Below are 22,642 nucleotides of genomic sequence, written 5' to 3'. Positions count from 1 at the left end.
GTTTCAGGCCTTATATAGTTAGGAATTAGCATTTAAAAAACCATTGAAATTGCTCCTATATAGTTAGTTGTACTAACTATATTTCGCGCACCCGCAATCCACTGCTGATGATGTCACATATTACATCATTCATGACATGGTCAGTGACATCACTGCAAGGTTTTTAAAATGCTAATTCCTAACTATGTAAGGCCTGAAACCTATGGTTTTTTAAGGGAATTTGCAAGGCTTTTTAAATGCTAATTTTTAACTATATAAGTCCTGAAACCTGTAGTTTTTAAGTGAATTTGCAAGGTTTTTTAAATGCTAATTCCTGAATATATAAGGCTTGAAACCTATGGTTTTTTTCAGTGAATTTACAAGCTTTCTTAAATGCTAATTCCTGAATATATAAGGCTTGAAACCTATGGTTTTTTCAGTGAATTTGCAAGGTTTTTTAAATGCTAATTCCTAACTATATCAGGCGTGAAACCAATATTTTTTTCAATAAATTTCAAAGGTTTTGTAAATGCTAATTCTATTAGCGGATAACGTTTATATATGTTATTATCCTTCTGGGACCACCTGAGCAGCCATCTTGTTTCTCAGGAGAAGTGAGGCACAAGAGAGCACAAAACAAGGGTGGAAAACGCGAAAAGGGGGTAGGGTTGAGACCCCCTAGCCCCCTAGCCCTAATCAGAGTGTCCCAGAAAGACCACCAAGTGCAAAAAAAAGTTTGTTTTTTTTTTAAATCGCAGGGTACGCGCACGGTCCGCGTACCCTACGCGTACCGTGCGCGTACCCCGTGATTTTCTTTTTTTTTGCCCTTGGGGGTCCTTTTGGGATCCCCTGAGAAGGGCTAGAGGGTTGGGGGGTCTCCAACCTGCCCCCTTTTCGTGTTTTCCACTCTTGTCGTGTGCCTCAGTTCTCCTGAAAAACAAGATGGTGGCCAACACTTCCTGGTTTGGACAGTTTGGAATGTTGACAGTCAACTACCAGCCAATCAGAAACTCGCTCGCGCACGTAATGGTACGCGCACGTACGCGTACAGTGAGCGCATATAGATATATAATTTGATCAAATTCAATTTTCTCAGGAACTACTGGAGGAATTTTCACCAAATATAGAAAAGGCACTACTGCATACCTGTCCCTACCATTTTGCCAAGTTTGGTGTAATTCTGTTCAGCCGTTCGGGCTGTAGCCGTGTCTAAAGGTCCCATAGAAAATGCCATTTGAAAATTTTCAAATTCAATTTTCTCAAGAACTACTGGAGGGATTTTCACCAAACATAGCAAAGGCACATCTGCATACCAGGCCCTACCATTTTGCCAAGTTTGGTGTAATTCCATTCAGCCGTTCGGGCTGTAGCCGTGTCTAAAGGTCCCTATGGAAATTAACATGGGGAAAACACGTTTTGGGACCCCCCTTTCGACCCCGCTTGACAAATCCCCCCGAAACTTTCAGGGAAGGAGCGGAGCTGAGCTGGCCAAAATTCTGGAAAATTACACACAGATTCCTCAATCGGCGCCAAAGATATTCCCAATACAATGTTGAGCGCATATAGATATATAATTTGCTCAAATTCATTTTCTCAACAACTACTGGAGGGATTTCCACCAAATATAGAAAAGGCACTACTGCATACCTGTCCCTACCATTTTGCCAAGTTTGGTGTAATTCCGTTCAGCCGTTCGGGCTGTAGCCGTGTCTAAATGTCCCGTAGAAAATGTCATTTGAAAAATTTCAAATTCAATTTTCTCAAGAACTACTGGAGGGATTTACACCAAACCTACAAAAGGCACTGCTGCACACCAGTCCCTACCATTTGCCAAATCTGGTAATATTCCGTTCAGCCGTTCGAGCTGTAGCCTTGTCAGAATGTCCCTATGGAAATGAACATTGGGAAAACACGTTTTGGTACCCCCCCTTTTTTCTCTGCCCCCGCTTGACGAATCCCCCCAAAACTTTCAGGGAAGGAGCGGAGCGCAGCGAGGCAAATGTAAGGAAAATTACAGGCAGATCCCTCAAGCGGCGACAAAGTTATTCCCAATAGAATGTTCGGAATTTCCTATGGTAACTAGATCTTAACTATATATACCTACTGGCGACCGCCAGTAGGTAATATATATATATATATATACCGCTCCAAGTCTCCTCCCCAGCCGGGAAAGAAAAAGGCAGCACTGGCGGGGTGTTTGTCAGTTGTCCAAAATCTTTTATTCAAGCGCTTCTCACAGACGCGTTTCGGGTCAAGCCCTTTATCAATGTGTCAACACGAGTGTTGCACCGAAGCTCATTTTAAAGTGCAGCGTGCGTTCTCATACAGAAAGTGAGGTAGGACTACTCATTGGTATTATTTTGAGCGCCATCTTAGAATGTGCAAAATCGGCAAAGACCATATGTACCCAGTTCATGATTAAAACTGAAACATTTCATATTATCAAACATGCATAAACATATTAAAACACATTTAACAACGTTACATTAAGCCGTGTATCGGCCTGATCAAGGCGTTGATCGACTGACAAATGTTTGACATTTTATACACGTATAGGAAGAATGATAGAGAACATTTGCAATTGTTAGCTTTTTAGTCTAGCTCTCAACCTTAAGCGATATCCTCGTGTAAATTGAACCCACTATTGATCTTGAGGTGTTCACATAAAATGAAGGTGTCTAGTGGTACAGTCCAATTACAAGCACATCCCCATTAGTTAATCTCGCCGTGGATCGGCTACGGCGGTTCCTATCGCTAGGAACCGCCGAAAAAAAACCCTTAGTGGTATCTCCTATGGTGATACCATTTCTGTCGAGATTGGTTTGGTGGCCTTGGAAATGTATCTCTAAGCTTATTTTCCTAGGTGAATGGCCAATTCTTCCCCACTGTTAAGGCCTGTTGGAATTTTAGTTTGCAGGTCGATTATGTATTGGGATTCGAGGCGTCTGAGTTTAGTGAGTCTGTTACCACCCCTCTCATGCTCAAGGACTTGATCGATCCTGAAGTATTGCAAATCATCCCTGTTGCTACGATGTTTGATGGCGAAATGTTTAGCTACAGGTGATGTGATATCTTTGTTTGCTATGGCACGCATGTGCTCTAGGACTCTTAATTTTACACTCTTGATGGTACTCCTTATATACTTCAACTTACAGGGGCACATTAAGCAGTAAACCACATATGGTGTTTGGCATGTGATGAAGGAATTGATAGATCTACGATTTTTGAGACCAGGTATTTCGTAGCCTAAGACCCTCTTGCTATACGCGCAAGCTTTACATTTTCCGCATGGGAAAAAGCCCTTCATTTCTGCCACAGTGTTAGTTCTTGTTTTTGGAGTGTCTAGGTGGCTATGTACTAAGAGATCCTTAAGGGATTTCGTTCTCTTGAAAGACTCCAGAGGTCCGATCGGGATATCCATCCCAATTATCGGATCCGTTTTCAGGATATGCCAGTTTCTACGTAAAGTTGAAATCAGAAAATTGGCATCGCCCGAGAAGGTGGTAATCAAACGGAATTTTCCGTCCTCGTGGTTTTTATCTTTGTTTTGTCTCAGTAGTTCGTCCCTCTGTATTCTGGTTACTTTTCTCAGTGTCTGATTTAGGTGGGAAGGACTGTAGCCTCTTGTCTTGAATCTTTCAATGCTATCTTTAGCTGCATTCTGGAAGTCTTCCTCCTGGGAGCAGTTACGCTTGAGACGCAATAGCTCTCCACAAGGAATGCTTCTCTTCAAATTCATGGGGTGTCCGCTGTCAGCATGCAAAATGCTGTTTCCAGCGGTTGGCTTTCGATACAAAGACGTAATCACTTGGTTATCTTTGATGGATACCTGGAGGTCGAGGTAGTTCACTGCCACTGAGCTAACCTCACCAGTGAATCGCAGGTTGACATTGTTGTTATTAAGGTGAGAGATGTAATCTTTCGCACTTTCTGTCGACCCCTTCCATACAAGAAAGAGATAATCTATGTATCTATGCCATTTTACCACGTTGTCAGTCCACTCACGATTTCCGGCGGAACAGGCCACCTGCTCCTCCTACCAGCCTACGAATAAATTCGCATAGCTGGGGGCGAAGCAGGTGCCCATCGCGGTGCCGAGATCTGTTTAAATAAATCCCCCAGAAAGAGAAAGATGTTATTTAGTAAACAGAATTCTGTTAATTCCATAATCATGGTGCTATGTCCTGCAAATTTCAAAGGTCTTTTCCTCATAAAGTATTCGACTGATTTCAAACCTTGAGAGTGCTCAATATATGTATAGGGACTGGTTATGTCCATAACAATTAAGACATAGGTAGGGTCCCATATCAGTTCTTTCAAATGTACAATGAAATCCTTGGTATCCCTGATGTAAGAAGCTAGAGTCAAAACAGATTGAAACAAAAAGTGATCAATGAAGGTTGACAAGTTTTCAGTTAGGCTGCCCATTGAAGATACTATGGGGCGGCCCGGCGGTGTCTTGTGATTTTTATGGATTTTTGGTAAATGATAAAAGGTCGGAATGACTGGATGATTGGATCGCAGAAACATATACTCTTCAGTGTTGAGCATGTTCTTATTGTGCCACTTCTGGATCAGTCTATCATATTCCTGCACACTTTCCTGATATTTCTTCATAGTGGTGCGTTCATAATGTTGTTGATTCAATAATTGTCTTTTAGCTTCTCCAACATAAAGATCCTTTGCCATAATAACAACATTGCCGCCTTTATCAGAAGGTTTGTAGATTACCGTGGGATCGGCCTGTAGATTTCTTAGTGCCTCTCTTTGTCCTCGTGTTAATGGATCTTTCTTTTGTTTTTTCTTTTTGGTTGTTCGGAATTTTATCAGATCCTTAAGCATTGATTCCGAGAAAATGTCAATAGCATCCTGTGCCATTTGTGAGAGGAATTGAGAGGTTGGTTTAAAAGGGCTACAAGGGGCCTCTTGGTCTATACCCACTCGTCTGCTTCTCTGTGTAAGGCTCTGTTCGTCGGTCTCTCCTGCTGGAGATTCAGATCTTATTTCCTCCAGGATCTCAAGAGTTTCTAAGTCTCCAAGTTGGATAATGTCAGTCTCTTTGATCTTATTTTGTAAGCATCTCGTTTCATGTATGGTAGGTTTGGTTTTAAAGTACTTATGTAGTTTTAGTTTTCTTGTAAATTTAAAGAGATCAATTCTCGTTTGGGTGTATTCGAGATTTGTCTGTGGGCAGAAAGAGAAGCCCAATTTGAGTACTGATTCCTCATTTTTGGTCAGTTTTTTAGGGCTTAAGTTCACAATACTCAGGGAGTCGGTTGTACTCACCGCGTTCCCCCCTCTTGGCTTTCGTCGTTTTCGGTTGATTGTTTCCTCTGCCTCTGCATCCTCCTCTTGCGGCCCCCCTCCTTGTTTTCCTGTGTCCTGTTCCGGGGGCTTTACTTTCCCCCCTCTGAGCCATGCGTGTCGTATCACATTGATTTCCTCGTGAAAAGGAGTTTTCTTCATTGGTTTCGAGGGACCCGCTAGTTCCTCTCCTTCCGATCCCGTAATCTCCGATTCCGAGGTTTCTAGGGTCTCAGTTGGTTGGCCGGGGTTCTGTTTCTTCCGAATCAGTTCTTTTCGTGGGCCGTCGAACTTTTTGGCGAAGGTCAGAATTCTGCCCATTGAATAATCACGTTTGTCTCGATCAAATTTCTCTTCTTTTCTTTGACGAATTTTGGTCTTGTATTTCGTCAATCTCTGTTTCATTTCTGCCATCAGATTCTGGTGTTGGCTGTTATCTGGAGCATTTTTTAATTCTTCCTCGAGTTTTTTTTATCTCATCCAAGGCCTTCGCCCGATCACTCCAGGCGAATTTAACCAGTAACTGTAAACTACCTTTACAGAACTCTCCAGTGTGTACGTGCCATTCCTCGAGGAGCTTGGGATCTGGGTTTTTGTAGGCAGTGCCCCGTCGCTGTTGGTGCAAACTCGAGCTGGAATATATATATATATATATATATATATATATATATATATATATATATATATAATCTATGCTTAGAGCAGTGGTCTCCAACCTTTTCTGCAGCGAGAGCTACTTCTGATCCAGACACCCCCGTGCCCAGCTCCATTCACTCTAAGCTCAATGTCCATAGAATCAGATGCTATGGTTTGAACAAAATGCTTGTTACTAGGGGCACTGTGACAGGACTGCCCGGTGTGTCAATGAGAGTGTGGGCTTTGGGCATTAATTAACATGTGTGTGTATGAATGGGATACATGTGTACGGGTGAATGAGCGCCTGTGTACTGCGTACTTGTGGCACTGGAATACCTTTCAGCATTTGTGGCTCCGTTACATGTAAACATATAACCATCGTTTTAAATGGGAGAAATTTAAAGTGCAGAAAACATTCAAGTTTTTCTGCTTTTTAAATTTATCCCGCTAAAAATAATGGTGTCTTTTTCAGTTATAAACATGGCACTGTATCTAACAGCCACTGGAAGCCAAATGCCTGCTGTGTGTAAAGGCGACACTATGCAATGGGAGAAAATTCAACTGAAGAGTTAACTTTATGTTTATATGCCTTCCATAGAACTCTTCATTTAAATGTAATCCCATTTCCAAGTGTCACATTTATAAACAATAGGAGGAATTTAAAGTGAAGAAACATACTTCATAAAACATTAAGACGTACCAGCTTAGTTGAAAGTAGAGAAAAACATTAGGACCTAATGGGGCAGATGTATCATCATTGCAGTTTGCGAGTCCTTAATAGCGAATTTAACCGATTTGTTATTAAGGACTTGCAAAATGCAATGTATGTAGGTTTCGTAATAAAAATTGCGATTCCTACATATTTCTTAATTGGGAATCGCAAATTGCGATTCGCAATTAAGGAATACCTTCCCATGGGCCTAGAAACCCATAAGAATAAATGGGAAGGCATTCGCAATTTGCGAGTATCCAATAGGTACTCGCAAATTGCGAATGCTATTTCAAGGGTGTAAGAGCGCCAAAAGGATACCCTGTTGCACTCCTGAAATATGCATGCGTGCACATGTGGCGTACATACATGGTATGTGCGCCACATGGCACTTTGAAAAATGCAAATAAGTGCATTTTTCTAGGAAATCGCAAATTACCACCAACTTGAAGTTGGTGGTAATTTGCGATTTCTTAAGGCAAAATCACACAACTTAGGTGCTTCCAGAATTGCATTTAAGGAATCGCAATTTGTGATTCCTTAAATGCATTCGCAAAATACGATTCCCTTTTTTGCGATGGCATTTTGGGATGATACGTCCCAAAAGGCTTTTTCCCGTTTGCCAACGAGCCAATCTGAGAATCATCCCGTTTGCAAACAGGAATAAGGCTTGATACATCTGGTCCAATGTTTCTTAGGGATATTTTTTCTTCACTTTAAATTTCTCCCATTTAAAAAAGATAACTATTTTTTAGTTATAAATATGCCAACCATTGTCTCTACTGGCTACAGGGAGCAGGAGCCCTGCTGTTTGTAAATGTGACACTTTGAAATGGGAGAAAATTAAAATTAAGAGTTAATTTAAGTATTAAATTAACTCTTCCTTTTAATTTTCTCCCATTTAAAAGCATTCAAAAACACCATTTTGTTCTCATGCTCCAATATTGAGTTGACAAGGACTTTTATTTAAGATTTAACTACCTCAGAGCATCAGCTCTTCACCTTTGTGCCCTGGGTCATAAATCTAACTCCTTAACTGCTCATGATCAGGTCCTGCTATCTGCAGCCTGAAGAAAATAATGTAAAATAAAGGCAGCCTTCCTTTAACTGTAAAAAAAAAAATGTGACCCTATGCTTTAAAAAAAAATAATTAAACTTAAGGCTGTGAGCTACTCTGAAGGTGTCAACGCTTGCGATTGACTGGTTGGAGACACCTGACATCGAGTTTCATGTTTTAAAACTGCAGGGATTAAAAAAATATATATTTTAACTCAATTCAAACATAAGTGCTATTGTAAATCCCATTCAATCTCATTATATACTGGCTGAGGGTAAGGTTTCATTGATGGAGCCCCCGTTGGCTCAGTCTGCAGAAAGTTTCCTCGGACTGCCGGTTAGAAGAAGACGTTACATTACTCACCTTATATAGGGTGGACGGTGGGATGTCCTTTTTTTCCAGTCCATCACCGCCATGAAAACCCTGGTGGTAAGGGGCAGAATAAAAATAACAATGACCCTCCCACAGCCTGAGGGAAAACTCCAAGCGTGTGTGGTCATTATTGTTTCTTTTTAAAAAACGAATTCACACTTTTTAAATTTGTTTTTGAAAATTCTAAATTTTTAATATTTTGGTGCATAGCGGTCAAAACTGACGGTGGCTATCCACGAAACGTTTCATACCTTGACGGGAGCTGCTGTGCGGGTGGTTCGTTTCATTGTAAGCGGTGACTGCTCAGCTGGCGGTCATCTCTATACTTGGTGACTGTCGTCCATCACGGTGCAAAGGTAATGTCTTTTGTATCCCTGATTAATTGTACTCCTTCGGCCGAAGTCGATGCCTGATGTACAGTTTAGTGGATGGGTTATTCTGTCACAAATGTGGCGTGTCTCGCGTCTGCCTTATTACAAGTGCTGTGGGATATAAGGTTCTTCTAATAAGGCAGGGGGCTATTTGTGGTGGAGTACCCATATGCCAAACTCTAAGGGGCCGATTCACAGAACTAACTTAAGACAAAATCCTAAACTTATTACTTTTGATATTCACAGAAGTTAGGATTTTGTCTTAAGACACATTTAAGACAAACTTAAGACGAAATCCTAACTTAAGTCTGTCTTAAGTCTGTCTTAAGTCTGTTTTAAGACAAATTTAAGACAAAATCCTAACTTCTGTGAATACCAAAAGTAATAAGTTTAGGATTTTGTCTTAAGTTAGTTCTGTGAATCGGACCCTCTATGTGGCCTTAAGATAGATAGACACATTACATACCCCCAATAAAAAGGCTGTCCAGTCAGTGGTACACCTTCTACGGGGGTACAACCAGCACCTGTGAACATTGAATACTCACATGCATAGGTGAAATCTCATCTCACGTAATCATATTTCTGCTGTGAGGGCACCTACAGGTGTATGGGACCAGGTGTACGCTGAACTCAATATTCGTTTTTTAAGATAGCACAGCATGAATATAAATATAAAATTACAAAGTCTCCTTAAGTCCACATTACAATTCCTTGTATTTTAAATTTGCCGCTGATGCTCAGATATGAATTTACCTTAAAGAAATAAAAAGACAAGAGTCATTTGGCAAAACAGGAACAATTGGTTTAATTAAATGCAGCGTCTGTGAGAGTATCGGTGAGTGCGTCTGAAGGAAGTCTCTCCCAGTACAAAGTTTGGGCTGACAATATATACATCTCGTTTGGTCCAATAAACCAATTCTGCATTCTTGAAAAAGCATCCTAGTTATAAATAACATGCTTGGCCATCTGATAAGGACACAAATGGCTCTCGACTTCGAGAAGAGCTAGTGTGGGCCAGTGTGTATGTGTCCAGATGTCTGGTATGGTGAGTGTGTGATCACTACATGTGGTGCACATGTTGTGTCCTGAGTGTTTCTATCTACATGTGGCATCTAGCTTTGTGATATTTTTTGGGGAATGCGCACCTTTGGCCAAACATGCTTTATTGGGGCCAATTTCATCGGACCCATTTGTGGTGCACCTGTCCTTCTGTGGGATTGATCAGGGGTTTCCCTGGGTGCATGCTTGTCTTTGGACTACGTGAGGCCCCACCTGTGATCCGTCACTTGATAGGTTCTGGTTTGGGGTTGCAGGGCCTGTATGACCAGGTATCCCTGACTTAGGATGGATGGGAAATCACCTAGGGTGAATCCGACAGCAATGATACCAGTTCATTAGAACTTCTACCAATAATGTGATGGTCTTTGGTATCATTTTTACCGACATTCACAATATTGTGCTTAAAGTTGTCATAGCGTACATCAAGATTATCTTTACTGATATTGACATTGTTATGCGTGCCGAGATCATGGGGTACATCGACACTGTATCTACTGGTATCAACATTGCTATGCGTGCATGGATTGTGGCATACATTAACATTGTTTCTGCCGGTATCGACACAGTCGTGCGGGCGTAGATTATGTCATCCATTGACATTGCATTTATGGGCGTTGACATTGTTATAGGGAGCATAGGTTATGGCATATGTTTACATTGCATTTATTGGTATTGCCGTTGTCAATAAACACACAGTTGTAGCTACCCTAAAGTTCTAATCACTTACATTACATTACTCTGTCCTAAGTAACACTACTTGATAGGAGTGCTGGGCATATCACAAATTGCGAAGGGCTGTCCTCACACACCACCAGGTGTCATGCTTCATCGTAGGCAGCCCTCGCTCTCTAAAAAACCTGGTTTGAAAGAGAGCGCATCTACACCTGATGACAGGGAGGCACGTCTAATCATTAAAGTGAGGGCCCGCTCAAATATTGAGTTAAAAAATAATGCAGTACCTCTATTTGCATAAAATATTAGGGTATACTACTTGGTATTAAAAATATGGGATGTGGGGATTAGGGTTTCCGTCGTCTACATGTTTCCGCCTTTGGCTGTAATGGTTCGCAGCATTCTTCACGACGAGAGTCGGGCTCCTGGTTTACAATATGGTATTAGATCTTGCTTCCTTGTTAGAGCGACCTATGCCTGCCTCTTAGCTAACATTGTGATCCTTAGATACCTGCGAATACATAAATCAGTATATGGGTGCTCTATTTATAAAAAAGGACATAAGTAACGTAGTATTTGCATGCTAGTGAGATATTTTTGTGACACTGCAAACGTGAGGTAACAGTAAACAAAATGTTTTAATTTGGATTGGGAGACCAGCCCACAATCTTACCACAACGTAGGGTTTTTAATGCCCCATGGGAGGAGGGTTCAGGGACCCCTGTAGTCACACTCTAAGGAAATAAATATATTTAAAACATGGTTCTTTTTTCTGTAAAAAACAAAAAGGTATTTGGGTGTAGCCACATGCCCACACTCCCAATGAGAACCATTCTGTTCTGTCACGCATACATCTCTGGTGGGTCTGATGACCCGTGCATGCCTTGGACCCAGGCATTCGTTGCCCGCCCTCCACATGCTGCAGTCTCTGGTGGGTCTGCCCACCCCTGCATGCCTTGCTCGCCCTACACATGCTGCCGTCTCTGGTGGGTCTGTTGACCTCTGCATGCCTTGCCCGCCCTCCACATGCTGCCGTCTCTGGTGGGTCTGCCCACCCCTGTATGCCTTGCCCGCCCTCCACATGCTGCTGTCTCTGGTGGGTCTGCTGACCCGTGCATGCCTTGCCCGCCCTCCACATGCTGCCGTCTCTGGTGGGTCTGCCCACCCCTGCATGCCTTGCCCGCCCTCCACATGCTGCCATCTCTGGTGGGTCTGTTGACCCGTGCATGCCTTGCCCGCCCTCCACATGCTGCCGTCTCTGGTGGGTCTGTCCACCCATGCATGCCTTGCCCGCCCTCCACATGCTGCCATCTCTGGTGGATCTGTTGACCCGTGCATGCCTTGCCCGTCCTCCACATGCTGCCGTCTCTGGTGGGTCTGCTGACCCGTGCATGCCTCGCCCGCCCTCCACATGCTGCCGTCTCTGGTGGGTCTGCCCACGCCTGCATGCCTTGCCCGCCCTCCACATGCTGCCATCTCTGGTGGATCTGTTGACCCGTGCATGCCTTGCCCGTCCTCCACATGCTGCCGTCTCTGGTGGGTCTGTTGACCTCTGCATGCCTTGCCCGCCCTCCACATGCTGCCGTCTCTGGTGGGTCTGCCCACCCCTGCATGCCTTGCCCGCCCTCCACATGCTGCTGTCTCTGGTGGGTCTGCTGACCCGTGCATGCCTCGCCCGCCCTCCACATGCTGCCGTCTCTGGTGGGTCTGCCCACCCCTGCATGCCTCGCCCGCCCTCCACATGCAGCCATCTCTGGTGGGTCTGCTGACCCCTGCATGCCTCGCTCGCCCTGACAATGCTGCCGTACCTGGTGGGTCTATCAACCCTTGCATGACTAGCCCGCCCTCCACATGCTGCCATCTCTGGCTGATCTTCCTACCCATGCATACCTCGCCCGCCCTCCACATGCTGCCGTCTCTGGTGGGTCTTCCCACCCTTGCATGCCTCGTCCGCCCTCCACATGCTGCCGTCTCTGGTGGGTCTTCCCACCCTTGCATGCCTCGTCCGCCCTCCACATGCTGCCGTCTCTGGTGGGTCTTCCCACGCTTGCATGCCTCGTCCGCCCTCCACATGCTGCCGTCTCTGGTGGGTCTTCCCACCCATGCATGATTTGCCCGCCCTCCACATGCTGCCGTCTCTGGTGGGTCTTCCTACCCCTGTATGATTTGCCAGCTAAAGATCAGAGCAGACTTGTCCAGTACTTTGGTGGCTGTATTGCGCAACCCTCTGCAGTGAAGTTGGGGCGTTTCTCTTTCTCGTCTCTAGCAGTTGGCAGAGTCTCCAGTGAGTTTTGAAACCTTAGCGTGAATAAGCTAAAATGATCCTTGAAGCTCAGAGAGGGGCAGAGGGTGAGGCCAAAAGAAACCTGTTCCACGGTGGGAAGGGCGGTGAAAGGGACCAGGTGCTGAAATGTAGGACAACCGTGACCATGAGGTGGGAAGGCCAGGACCACTACCACTGGTTTCCTGAAGCACTTGAATACGGAGGCCCATCACCCTCACCCAGGCACATCCTGCGCAGGCGCATGAGGGAAACGGAGACCATGGACTCGGGCTTGGGCAAAATATTGTAGTTCCATGGAAAGCCAGGTTAAATTTTCATGAACAATTTGTGGTGCTTCTAGTTCAAATGATCTGTTGTGCAACTCTGCGCTGATCCACTTCTGCATCGCCCTCTGATTGCCCCAACATTCCGCCTCACTACTGTACCGAGTTACTAATTAGATCTGTGCTCTGTCTGTGTTTGAGTTCGACTGATTACTTTAGTCCTCCTGAAGCTATATATTATCCGGCTTTTGGATTAGGTGTATCGTAAATAGTGTCTAGAAAGACGCGTCATAGAGTTGAAGTTCCCATCTGGGTGCTAGAGGCTGTAGATTGGGTCTCACACACAGCATGGCTCTGATGAGCAGGCCTCATGAATCTAGAGTAGTGTACACAGAAGGTGCGAGTCCCAATTTCCGATGTGAGACGGTGGAGCTGCCTGATTGGCAGAGCCATGTCAAGAGGGCTTAAGCATCCTGACAGAGAAGGTGAGCTGAGGAGAAGGGGTAGCTGCAGAGAACCCAAAAACTGCCGTAGACGGACCACCGGGGAAGGTCACCTAGAAGTACCACCTGAGAGGACCATTAGGGAGGGTCTCCTCGATGCGCCGCTGGAGAGGGACAACCATCCTGGAAGATCATCTGAAAGTAGCGTTTAAGAGGAAAATTAGGAAGGTCCACCTGAGAAGACCACCTGGAAGACTATCTAAGAAGACCACCAAGGATGAGCATCATGGAGGTCAGTGAAGAAGGCAGACCTGAAAAGACTTTGAGGACTACCTGAGGACTAACTGGGAGAACCGGAAAGGTTACCGAAAGGACTGCCGGGGAAACACTCTGGGGGTTCACCATGCATGAAGAACCGGGTGCCAGGCTTGCTGTTGGCTTTACAAAAAAGTGCAGATGTTTGACATTGCAAAATCATTTAGGGAGGAGGCTTTTTTGTATAGTGAGAATACTTTCCATGATGACGTGCTTCATACCAAATGTCCAGAGACCCAGAAGCGTTATTGGAGACACAGCTAGCAAGAAAGTGTGTGGAATTGGAGAACATGGAAACCATCCCCTTACGGCTGGAATAGCCGCTTTGGTGGCATGAAAATGTATTTATTTATTTATTTATTTATTTATTTATTACTGGCATTTATAGAGCGCAACCAAATACCCTTGGGTGTCTCGGCGCTAGACTGCAGTAATGTCTCTCCTTAGAAGTGGGTACAGTGGGCTGAATTTCTGTATTACTATATTACTATGTCAAAGCACTAGCCAGCACCCTCGCTGTTCTTTTGCCAGAGAGGCATGGCCCATTCATCCAAGGTGACTGATCACAGGGAAAACCTCTCACTGTTGTAGTCGACCATCCCACCCACCTACCCACCCTGGAGTCCTGAATGGGATTCTCTGGCAATGGGCTTCAGTGGTTCTCCTACCTTTCCAGCCTGCACTAGTTTGTTCACCTGGGCCTCTTCTAGGCCCCAATAGAGCGCTGCAGAGTCCCCGCGGGTTCCATGCTCAACCTCTACATGGAGGCTCTCGGTGCTCAACTCACAGACACCATCAAGGATCATTAATACTACGATGATACACAACTTTACCTGAAAGTCTCTTCTGCTTCTTATTTTATTTATTTATTTATTTGAAGAGTTTTATATAGCGCTGGCTAGACCCAGAGGTATCAGAGCGCTTTACATGAGGAACATTGAGTTACAAGATACAAATTACATCTGTTACAAGAGCATAGTAAAAAAACAGGCAAAAAACAATTTTAAAGTAGTTCGTCGGAGAGAGGGGGAGGAAGGATACACAGCGTGGATACAATGAGAACTGTGCCCAATGTCCGGCTGGGTAGGTGACAGCTCAAACACTGCCTGCACATCATCCAGACCTAAATACCCAGCGCCTGCCTGAAGCTCAAACCAAACAAGACAGAATTCCTGTTATTTGCCAAGAACAACAAATAAGAAACAGCAAAACTTGGCACAATGACATGAACGGTGACAGCTTCGAGTCCCAACTTTCACTGAAAGCCAAGTCACTTGGACTCTCCTTTGACACCAACCTCACCCTCAAGAAACGCATCACCAAAGAACAAGGGTGGCTTGGTGCCAGCTCATCCAGTAAAGAAAAGGAAAATGTTTCTTCCAGAATTCGACTTCAGAACTGCTGTCCGAGCCCTCGGACTCTCACATCTGGATGGTGACACCACTGAAGGGCATCGTACTCACCACAGCACATCTAATCCGGGGCCTGAAGAAATATGATCACATCACCCCCGTCAACACAATCTTGACATCCAGCTGCATCGATACAAACCTATCATGACCGGCATCCCGCAAACCTTGCCTTCAAGCTCACTATCTCTTTTGGTTCTCGGCCCACCCAGAGCCAGGACACCTTCACACTGCAGACGAAGAAGTGTAAAAAATGAAAAAACAAGGCAGCAGGCTTTTCCATCTACACACCCAGGATCTGGAACCACATCCCTGTATCCATCAGGACCACAGCAGCATCCGTGCACCCAGGATCTGGAACAACATCCCTGTATCCATCAGGACCACAGCAGCATCTGTGCACGCAGGATCAGAAACAACATCCCTGTATCCATCAGGACAGCCGCAGCATCTGTGCACCCAGGATCAGAAACAACATCGCTCTATCCATCAGGACCACCGCAGCATCTGTGCACGCAGGATAAGAAACAACATCCCTGTATCCATCAGAACCATCGCAGCATCTGTGCACGCAGGATAAGAAACAACATCCCTGTATCCATCAGAACCACCGCAGTATCTGTGCACGCAGGATCAGAAACAACATCCCTGTATCCATCAGGACCACAGCAGCATCTGTGCACGCAGGATCAGAAACAACATCCCTGTATCCATCAGGACCACAGCAGCATCTGGGCACGCAGGATCAGAAACAACATCCCTGTATCCATCAGGACAGCCGCAGCATCTGTGCACCCAGGATCTGAAACAACATCCATGTATCCATCAGAACCACCGCAGCATCTGTGCATGCAGGATAAGAAACAACATCCCTGTATCCATCAGGAGCAGCGCAGCATCTGTGCACGCAGGATAAGAAACAACATCCCTGTATCCATCAGGACCACAGCAGCATCTGTGCACGCAGGATAAGAAACAACATCCCTGTATCCATCAGAACCACCGCAGCATCTGTGCACGCAGGATAAGAAACAACATCCCTGTATCCATCAGAACCATCGCAGCATCTGTGCACGCAGGATAAGAAACAACATCCCTGTATCCATCAGAACCATCGCAGCATCTGTGCACCCAGGATCAGAAACAACATCCCTGTATCCTCCAGAGCAACTGTGCACCAAGGATCAGAAACAACATCCCGTATCCATCAGAACCACGGCAGCATCTGTGCACGAAGGATCAGAAACAACATCCCTGTATCCATCAGAACCACCGCAGCATCTGTGCACCCAGGATCAGAAACCACATCCATGTATCCATCAGGACCGCCGCAGCATCTGTGCATGCAGGATCAGAAACAACATCCCTGTATCCATCAGGACAGCTGCAGCATCTGTGCACCCAGGGTCTGGAACAACATCCCTGTATCCATCAGGACCACAGCAGCATCTGTGCACCCAGGATCTGGAACAACATCCCGTATCCATCAGGACCACGGCAGCATCTGTGCACGCAGGATCAGAAACAACATCTCTGTATCCATCAGAACCACCGCAGCATCTGTGCACCCAGGATCAGAAACAACATCCCTGTATGCATCAGGACCACCGCAGCATCTGTGCACCAGGATCAGGACCAACATCCCTGTATCCATCAGGACCGCCGCAGCATCTGTGCACCCAGGATCAGAAACAACATCCCTGTATCCATCAGGACCGCCGCAGCATCTGTGCACGCAGGATCAGAAACAACATCCCTGTATCCATCAGGACAGCCGCAGCATCTGAGCATCCAGAATCTGGAACAACATCCCCGTATCCATCAGGCCCACCGCAGCATCTGTGCATCCAGGATCTGAAACAACATCCCTGTATCCATCAGGACCACCGCAGCATCTGTGCACCCAGGATCTGGAACAGCATCCCGTATCCATCAGGACCAACGCAGCATCTGTGCATCCAGGATCAGAAACAACATCCCTGTAACCACCAGAACCACCGCAGCATCTGTGCACCCAGGATCAGAAACAACATCCCTGTATCCATCAGGAGCACCGCAACATCTGTGCACCCAGGATCAGAAACAACATCCCTGTATCCATCAGGACCGCCGCAGCATCTGTGAACCCAGGATCAGAAACAACATCCCTGTATCCATCAGGACCGCCGCAGCATCTGTGCACGCAGGATCAGAAACAACATCCCTGTATCCATCAGGACCACCGCAGCATCTGTGCACGCAGGATCAGAAACAACATCCCTGTATCCATCAGGACCACCGCAGCATCTGTGCACGCAGGATCAGAAACAACATCCCTGTATCCATCAGGACCACCGCAGCATCTGTGCACCCAGGATCTGGAACAACATCCCTGTAACCATCAGAACCACCGCAGCATCTGTGCACCCAGGATCAGAAACAACATCCCCGTATCCACCAGGACCACCGCAGCATCTGTGCACAAAGGATCAGAAAGAACATCCCCGGATCCACCAGGACCACCCCAACGCTGCTCCCGTTTAGGAAAGAGTTGAAGACTCACCACTTCACTATATCACCGTACATGAACCATCCACAACCCATCTTCCCCTCACATCACTGGTCAACTTTATGCTTGTCTTTGACCCTGAACTGCTGCTTTTTAGCGGGATTTGTGCCCCAGAAATACCATACACATACATATAGACATAGATGCTTTAGTGGCCTCCTTCAAAAGCCTTCTTAGTGTTAAAAAAATTAATTTTTCTCTGCCTTCAACTGTAGGCTCTCATTTGTAGTAAATACATGTTTGGCTACAAACATCCTTTTGCCATTTTCAGCAAGCACGTATATGTACAACTTCTAGCTGTGAAGTGTAGGTTCTCTGCACCTATCCTTGTTACAGTATCGCATCCCTTGGAACGGCCATCACAATTCGAAGGATGCTCTGAGGATCCCGCTTACAGCCACCGGCATGTCAAGGGTGAGCATGATGTTATCAAGGATGCCCACAGTATGCCATGTCAACTCTGCATATGTGTGTTAGCTGGGCACCATAGTGCCAAGGATGCCCACAGTATGCCATGCCAACTCTGCATATGTGTGTTAGCTGGGCACCATAGTGCCAAGGATGCCCACAGTATGCCATGTCAACTCTGCATATGTGTGCTAGCTGGGCACCATAGTGCCAAGGATGCCCACAGTATGCCATGCCAACTCTGCATATGTGTGCTAGCTGGGCACCATAGTGCCAAGGATGCCCACAGTATGCCATGCCAACTCTGCATATGTGTGCTAGCTGGGCACCCTAGTGCCAAGGATGCCGACAGTACGCCAGGAATGTCCACCATAGCGCTAAGAATGACCATACGTAGACCAGCGGTGCTCACAGTCTGACCAGGGAGACCACTATTACTCCAGACGTGGTCAAGGCTGGGGCATTATGCCCCTCAAGTGCCAAGAATGGCTGCCCATTTCCAGTGCTTGACACTGTAATGCTGCACCCAGGCCAGCACTTGTCTTGACCTCACTTCCAGCGCTGCTCTTCCGTACTGGACCTTCACTTCCTCTTTGATTCGTCTTGTCCTGCACCCAAGCCGCTCCACTCTGGGCCCTGCTGAGATGTTTCTTTCCTGATACAGTGTAATTGACAGTGCGGGTTCTGCAACTTGCTGCGTGGTGATTGGTCATGCTGATGGCGCCATGGTGTCGGTCATGCTGATGGCGCCATGGTGTCGGTCATGCTGATGGCGCCATGGTGTCGGTCATGCTGATGGCGCCATGGTGTCGGTCATGCTGATGGCGCCATGGTGTCGGTCATGCTGATGGCGCCATGGTGTTGGTCATGCCAATGGCGCCATGGTGTCGGTCATGCTGATGGCGCCATGGTGTCGGTCATGCTGATGGCGCCATGGTGTCGGTCATGCTGATGGCGCCATGGTGTCGGTCATGCTGATGGCGCCATGGTGTCGGTCATGCCGATGGCGCCATGGTGTCGGTCATGCCGATGGCGCCATGGTGTCGGTCATGCCGATGGCGCCATGGTGTCGGTCATGCCGATGGCGCCATGGTGTCGGTCATGCTGATGGCGCCATGGTGTCGGTCATGCTGATGGTGTCGGTCATGCCGATGGCGCCATGGTGTCGGTCATGCCGATGGCGCCATGGTGTCGGTCATGCTGATGGCGCCATGGTGTCGGTCATGCTGATGGCGCCATGGTGTCGGTCATGCCGATGGCGCCATGGTGTTGGTCATGCCGATGGCGCATGGTGTTGGTCATGCTGATGGCGCCATGGTGTCGGTCATGCTGATGGCGCCATGGTGTCGGTCATGCTGATGGCGCCATGGTGTCGGTCATGCCGATGGCGCATGGTGTTGGTCATGCTGATGGCGCCATGGTGTCGGTCATGCCGATGGCGCCATGGTGTCGGTCATGCTGATGGCGCCATGGTGTCGGTCATGCCGATGGCGCCATGGTGTCGGTCATGCTGATGGCGCCATGGTGTCGGTCATGCTGATGGCGCCATGGTGTCGGTCATGCTGATGGCGCCATGGTGTTGGTCATGCCGATGGCGCATGGTGTTGGTCATGCCGATGGCGCCATGGTGTTGGTCATGCTGATGGCGCCATGGTGTCGGTCATGCCGATGGCGCCATGGTGTCGGTCATGCTGATGGCGCCATGGTGTCGGTCATGCTGATGGCGCCATGGTGTCGGTCATGCTGATGGCGCCATGGTGTTGGTCATGCCGATGGCGCATGGTGTTGGTCATGCCGATGGCGCCATGGTGTCGGTCATGCCGATGGCGCCATGGTGTCGGTCATGCCGATGGCGCCATGGTGTCGGTCATGCCGATGGCGCCATGGTGTCGGTCATGCTGATGGCGCCATGGTGTCGGTCATGCTGATGGCGCCATGGTGTCGGTCATGCCGATGGCGCCATGGTGTCGGTCATGCTGATGGCGCCATGGTGTCGGTCATGCTGATGGCGCCATGGTGTTGGTCATGCTGATGGCGCCATGGTGTCGGTCATGCCGATGGCGCCATGGTGTCGGTCATGCTGAAGGCGCCATGGTGTCGGTCATGCAGATGGCGCCATGGTGTTGGTCATGCCGATGGCGCATGGTGTTGGTCATGCCGATGGCGCCATGGTGTCGGTCATGCCGATGGCGCCATGGTGTCGGTCATGCCGATGGCGCCATGGTGTTGGTCATGCCGATGGCGCCATGGTGTTGGTCATGCCGATGGCGCCATGGTGTTGGTCATGCTGATGGCGCCATGGTGTTGGTCATGCCGATGGCGCATGGTGTTGGTCATGCCGATGGCGCCATGGTGTTGGTCATGCCGATGGCGCCATGGTGTTGGTCATGCTGATGGCGCCATGGTGTTGGTCACACTATGGGTAACCAGCTCTGGGCTGCTGTAGGTGGTTTAGCTCACTACCACTAAAGATGTCTGAAGGTCAGTGGTGCAACCTCCTGCATTAAGCAGGAGACAATCCCTCTCTCCTCCAGACCCTCTAAAACAAGCACTCTGCTGGACTCCACAGCCCCCCGCTCTTTGCTGACCGGTGGGGAGCTGTGGTTGGCTCGCGAGCTGCATCTTGGAGACCCCTTTTCATTGCCACTTAAGAAGTAATGTACACCTTGCCCTTCAGACCTTGATTTTTGTTTCAATTGTATGTTTTCTGATTGTTTCTCTGTTAGCGCCTCGATGCTACTGTTCCATGCCAATCGTCACTTTATCAAACCAGTAAAACAGGCAGGATTTGAATGGGGTAGTTGCAGCAGGACACAGGAGGCCAGGAGTGAAGAGTAGTCAAAAGGCCTCTGATGGTGACTCCCATTGCTTTCTCTTTGCAGAGTATCACGTATCCCAGCAGCATGGTGACGGAGGACTTCTACGTCAATGGGTCGGCCTCCGCGGATGGCCCAATCGTCATGAATGGCCGCGACGTGCGCAGGATGCGGCTGGTGCAGTTTGAGAGGGTCTCAGAAGAACCAATGGTGAGTACAGGGGTTTTCAACTCTCCACTCAAAGAATGCGGTTCATAAGTAAGCAGGACTTCAGGAGAGTGTCCAGGATTGTAGGCGTTTGTAGTGGGAGGTGTGAGTGAGCCATGAGACATGCACACTAGGGTATGCTAGCTGTTCCCACTGTGCTCTTCACACTGGAGTGCACACCAGCTCTAGTGAAGGGCCTCTTGTTACTCGTTACACAAGTGTGTGCACTTCCACTCATGCTTTCACAGATGTGCACTCTTCTGTAGTGAATGTTTCACCTTGCTTCTCCCACAGATATACAACTTGTGATTTAAGTCCTCTGTGTTGCTTGTAGAAGCTGTGCTTTCCTGCCTTCAAGCTGTGCTTTCCTGCCTTGGGTGTTTTTCTGCCCTACTCCATGGTTTTAAATCTCGCCTAGGCGGCACTTGCACTGTCTCTTCGAGACATGATGTATTCTGGATATGGGCATGAAACTCTGCCAGTTTCCACCTATTTGTTTTAATTGGCTCTTGTTACTGTCCTTTGTAAGTGGTGGCTTTTCATTGGTCAATAGGCTTGGTAGTCCCTCCTTAGTACCTCCTTTTCTCTTGTTGTAACCTCCCATGAGGGATGCCCCTGTTACATGTGTTGTTACTCGGAATGTTTTAATTACAGCCTCGAGCACTTTTTTGTTTAATCCCTATTTTTTAAATGTATTAATTTAACCCGTGTGGCATGCCTCAGCTCCAATAATGGCGGCCACGCTTTTCTTTTGATATTTGCAGCTCGACACTCGGCCACACTCATTATTTTATGCTTCCTTACTTTTCTTACAATGGCGGCATGCCCCGTTTTAGCTTTTAATATCTTAAGCTAAAGCGCTGGTGATGTGATTGCTTCAAACGGGAAGAAATAGAAAAAAGGCATCCGCATGCATGTTTTCCTATTTCTTTACTTTCAAAGCCATTGCAGCCACCATGCATTAAATAGCTTAAGATGTTTAAAGCTACAGGGGGACGTGCCGTCATTGTAAGAAACTAAATAAATAATATAAAACGTGTGCAACCACCATTTGTTTTCTATTTTGTTTAGTTTTGTAGCAATAACTGCACCCAGGCGTTAGATGTAAACACCTTAAGCTAAAGTGCTTATGCCACGATAGCTTCAAAAGTAAAGGAATAGAAAAATATATATTTTTTCAAATTCTTTACTTTTGTAGCAATTGCGGCACCTGCACTTTACCGTAAGATATTTAAAGCTAAAGCGCGGGTGCCGCGATTGATTTGCAATGCAATAGCTCTCACATTACTGAAAGTTCGAACCATCCAATCCCTGAAGGTAGCTTGGAACTATACAGTGCTATGACTTGGCCAAAAACACTTTCACGTTATGTGGCAAATTATAATATTTTAAGAATGTTTTTGGAAAATGTCATGGCGGACGACCTGAGGAGCAGAACACAGGCCATATGGACAGCTTAGCTGCTGACTTTCCAATATCAAATAAAAATAAAATTTTCCCCCCAAAATCCCTATGTCCAAGTAAGAAGGACCCCCTGCCGACACAGTCAACTATTCTTATCAGAATATACGGTGAGAAAGTCGCTGTGACCCTGGCATCCATTCCCTGGCTGGCATCCGCTTAGGACACTGGCCAAATGTAAGATACCCACTGGTTGTAATTTCTTTCAATGCAACAGGTGCAGCAGTTCGACAGTTATATTGCGGAAGCTCAACTGTACCTAAAGTTTAGGGGCCGGTGTCTTTCGATCTACTGGTCGCAGTCGAGTTATGCCCGTGGAGTGACCATCT

At 46.9% G+C, this 22,642-nt stretch overlaps 1 protein-coding gene across 3 annotated transcripts in view; it reads left to right on the top strand.

The window, feature by feature from the left end:
* The window catches only part of MPP1 (MAGUK p55 scaffold protein 1), a 170,633-nt gene that overhangs the window by 60,827 nt on the left and 87,164 nt on the right, over positions 1-22,642 (top strand). For all 3 annotated transcript variants that reach the window (XM_086942234.1, XM_086942236.1, XM_086942235.1), the window contains exon 2: positions 20,712-20,855. In XM_086942234.1, the coding sequence (XP_086798360.1) occupies positions 20,712-20,855 (144 nt within the window). The remainder of the gene's footprint in view (positions 1-20,711; positions 20,856-22,642) is intronic.

The sequence above is a fragment of the Lissotriton vulgaris genome, chromosome 10, assembly GCF_964263255.1.
Source record: "Lissotriton vulgaris chromosome 10, aLisVul1.2, whole genome shotgun sequence".
In the NCBI taxonomy this organism is placed as follows: domain Eukaryota; kingdom Metazoa; phylum Chordata; class Amphibia; order Caudata; family Salamandridae; genus Lissotriton; species Lissotriton vulgaris.
This window is presented reverse-complemented; position numbering and strand designations above follow the sequence as displayed.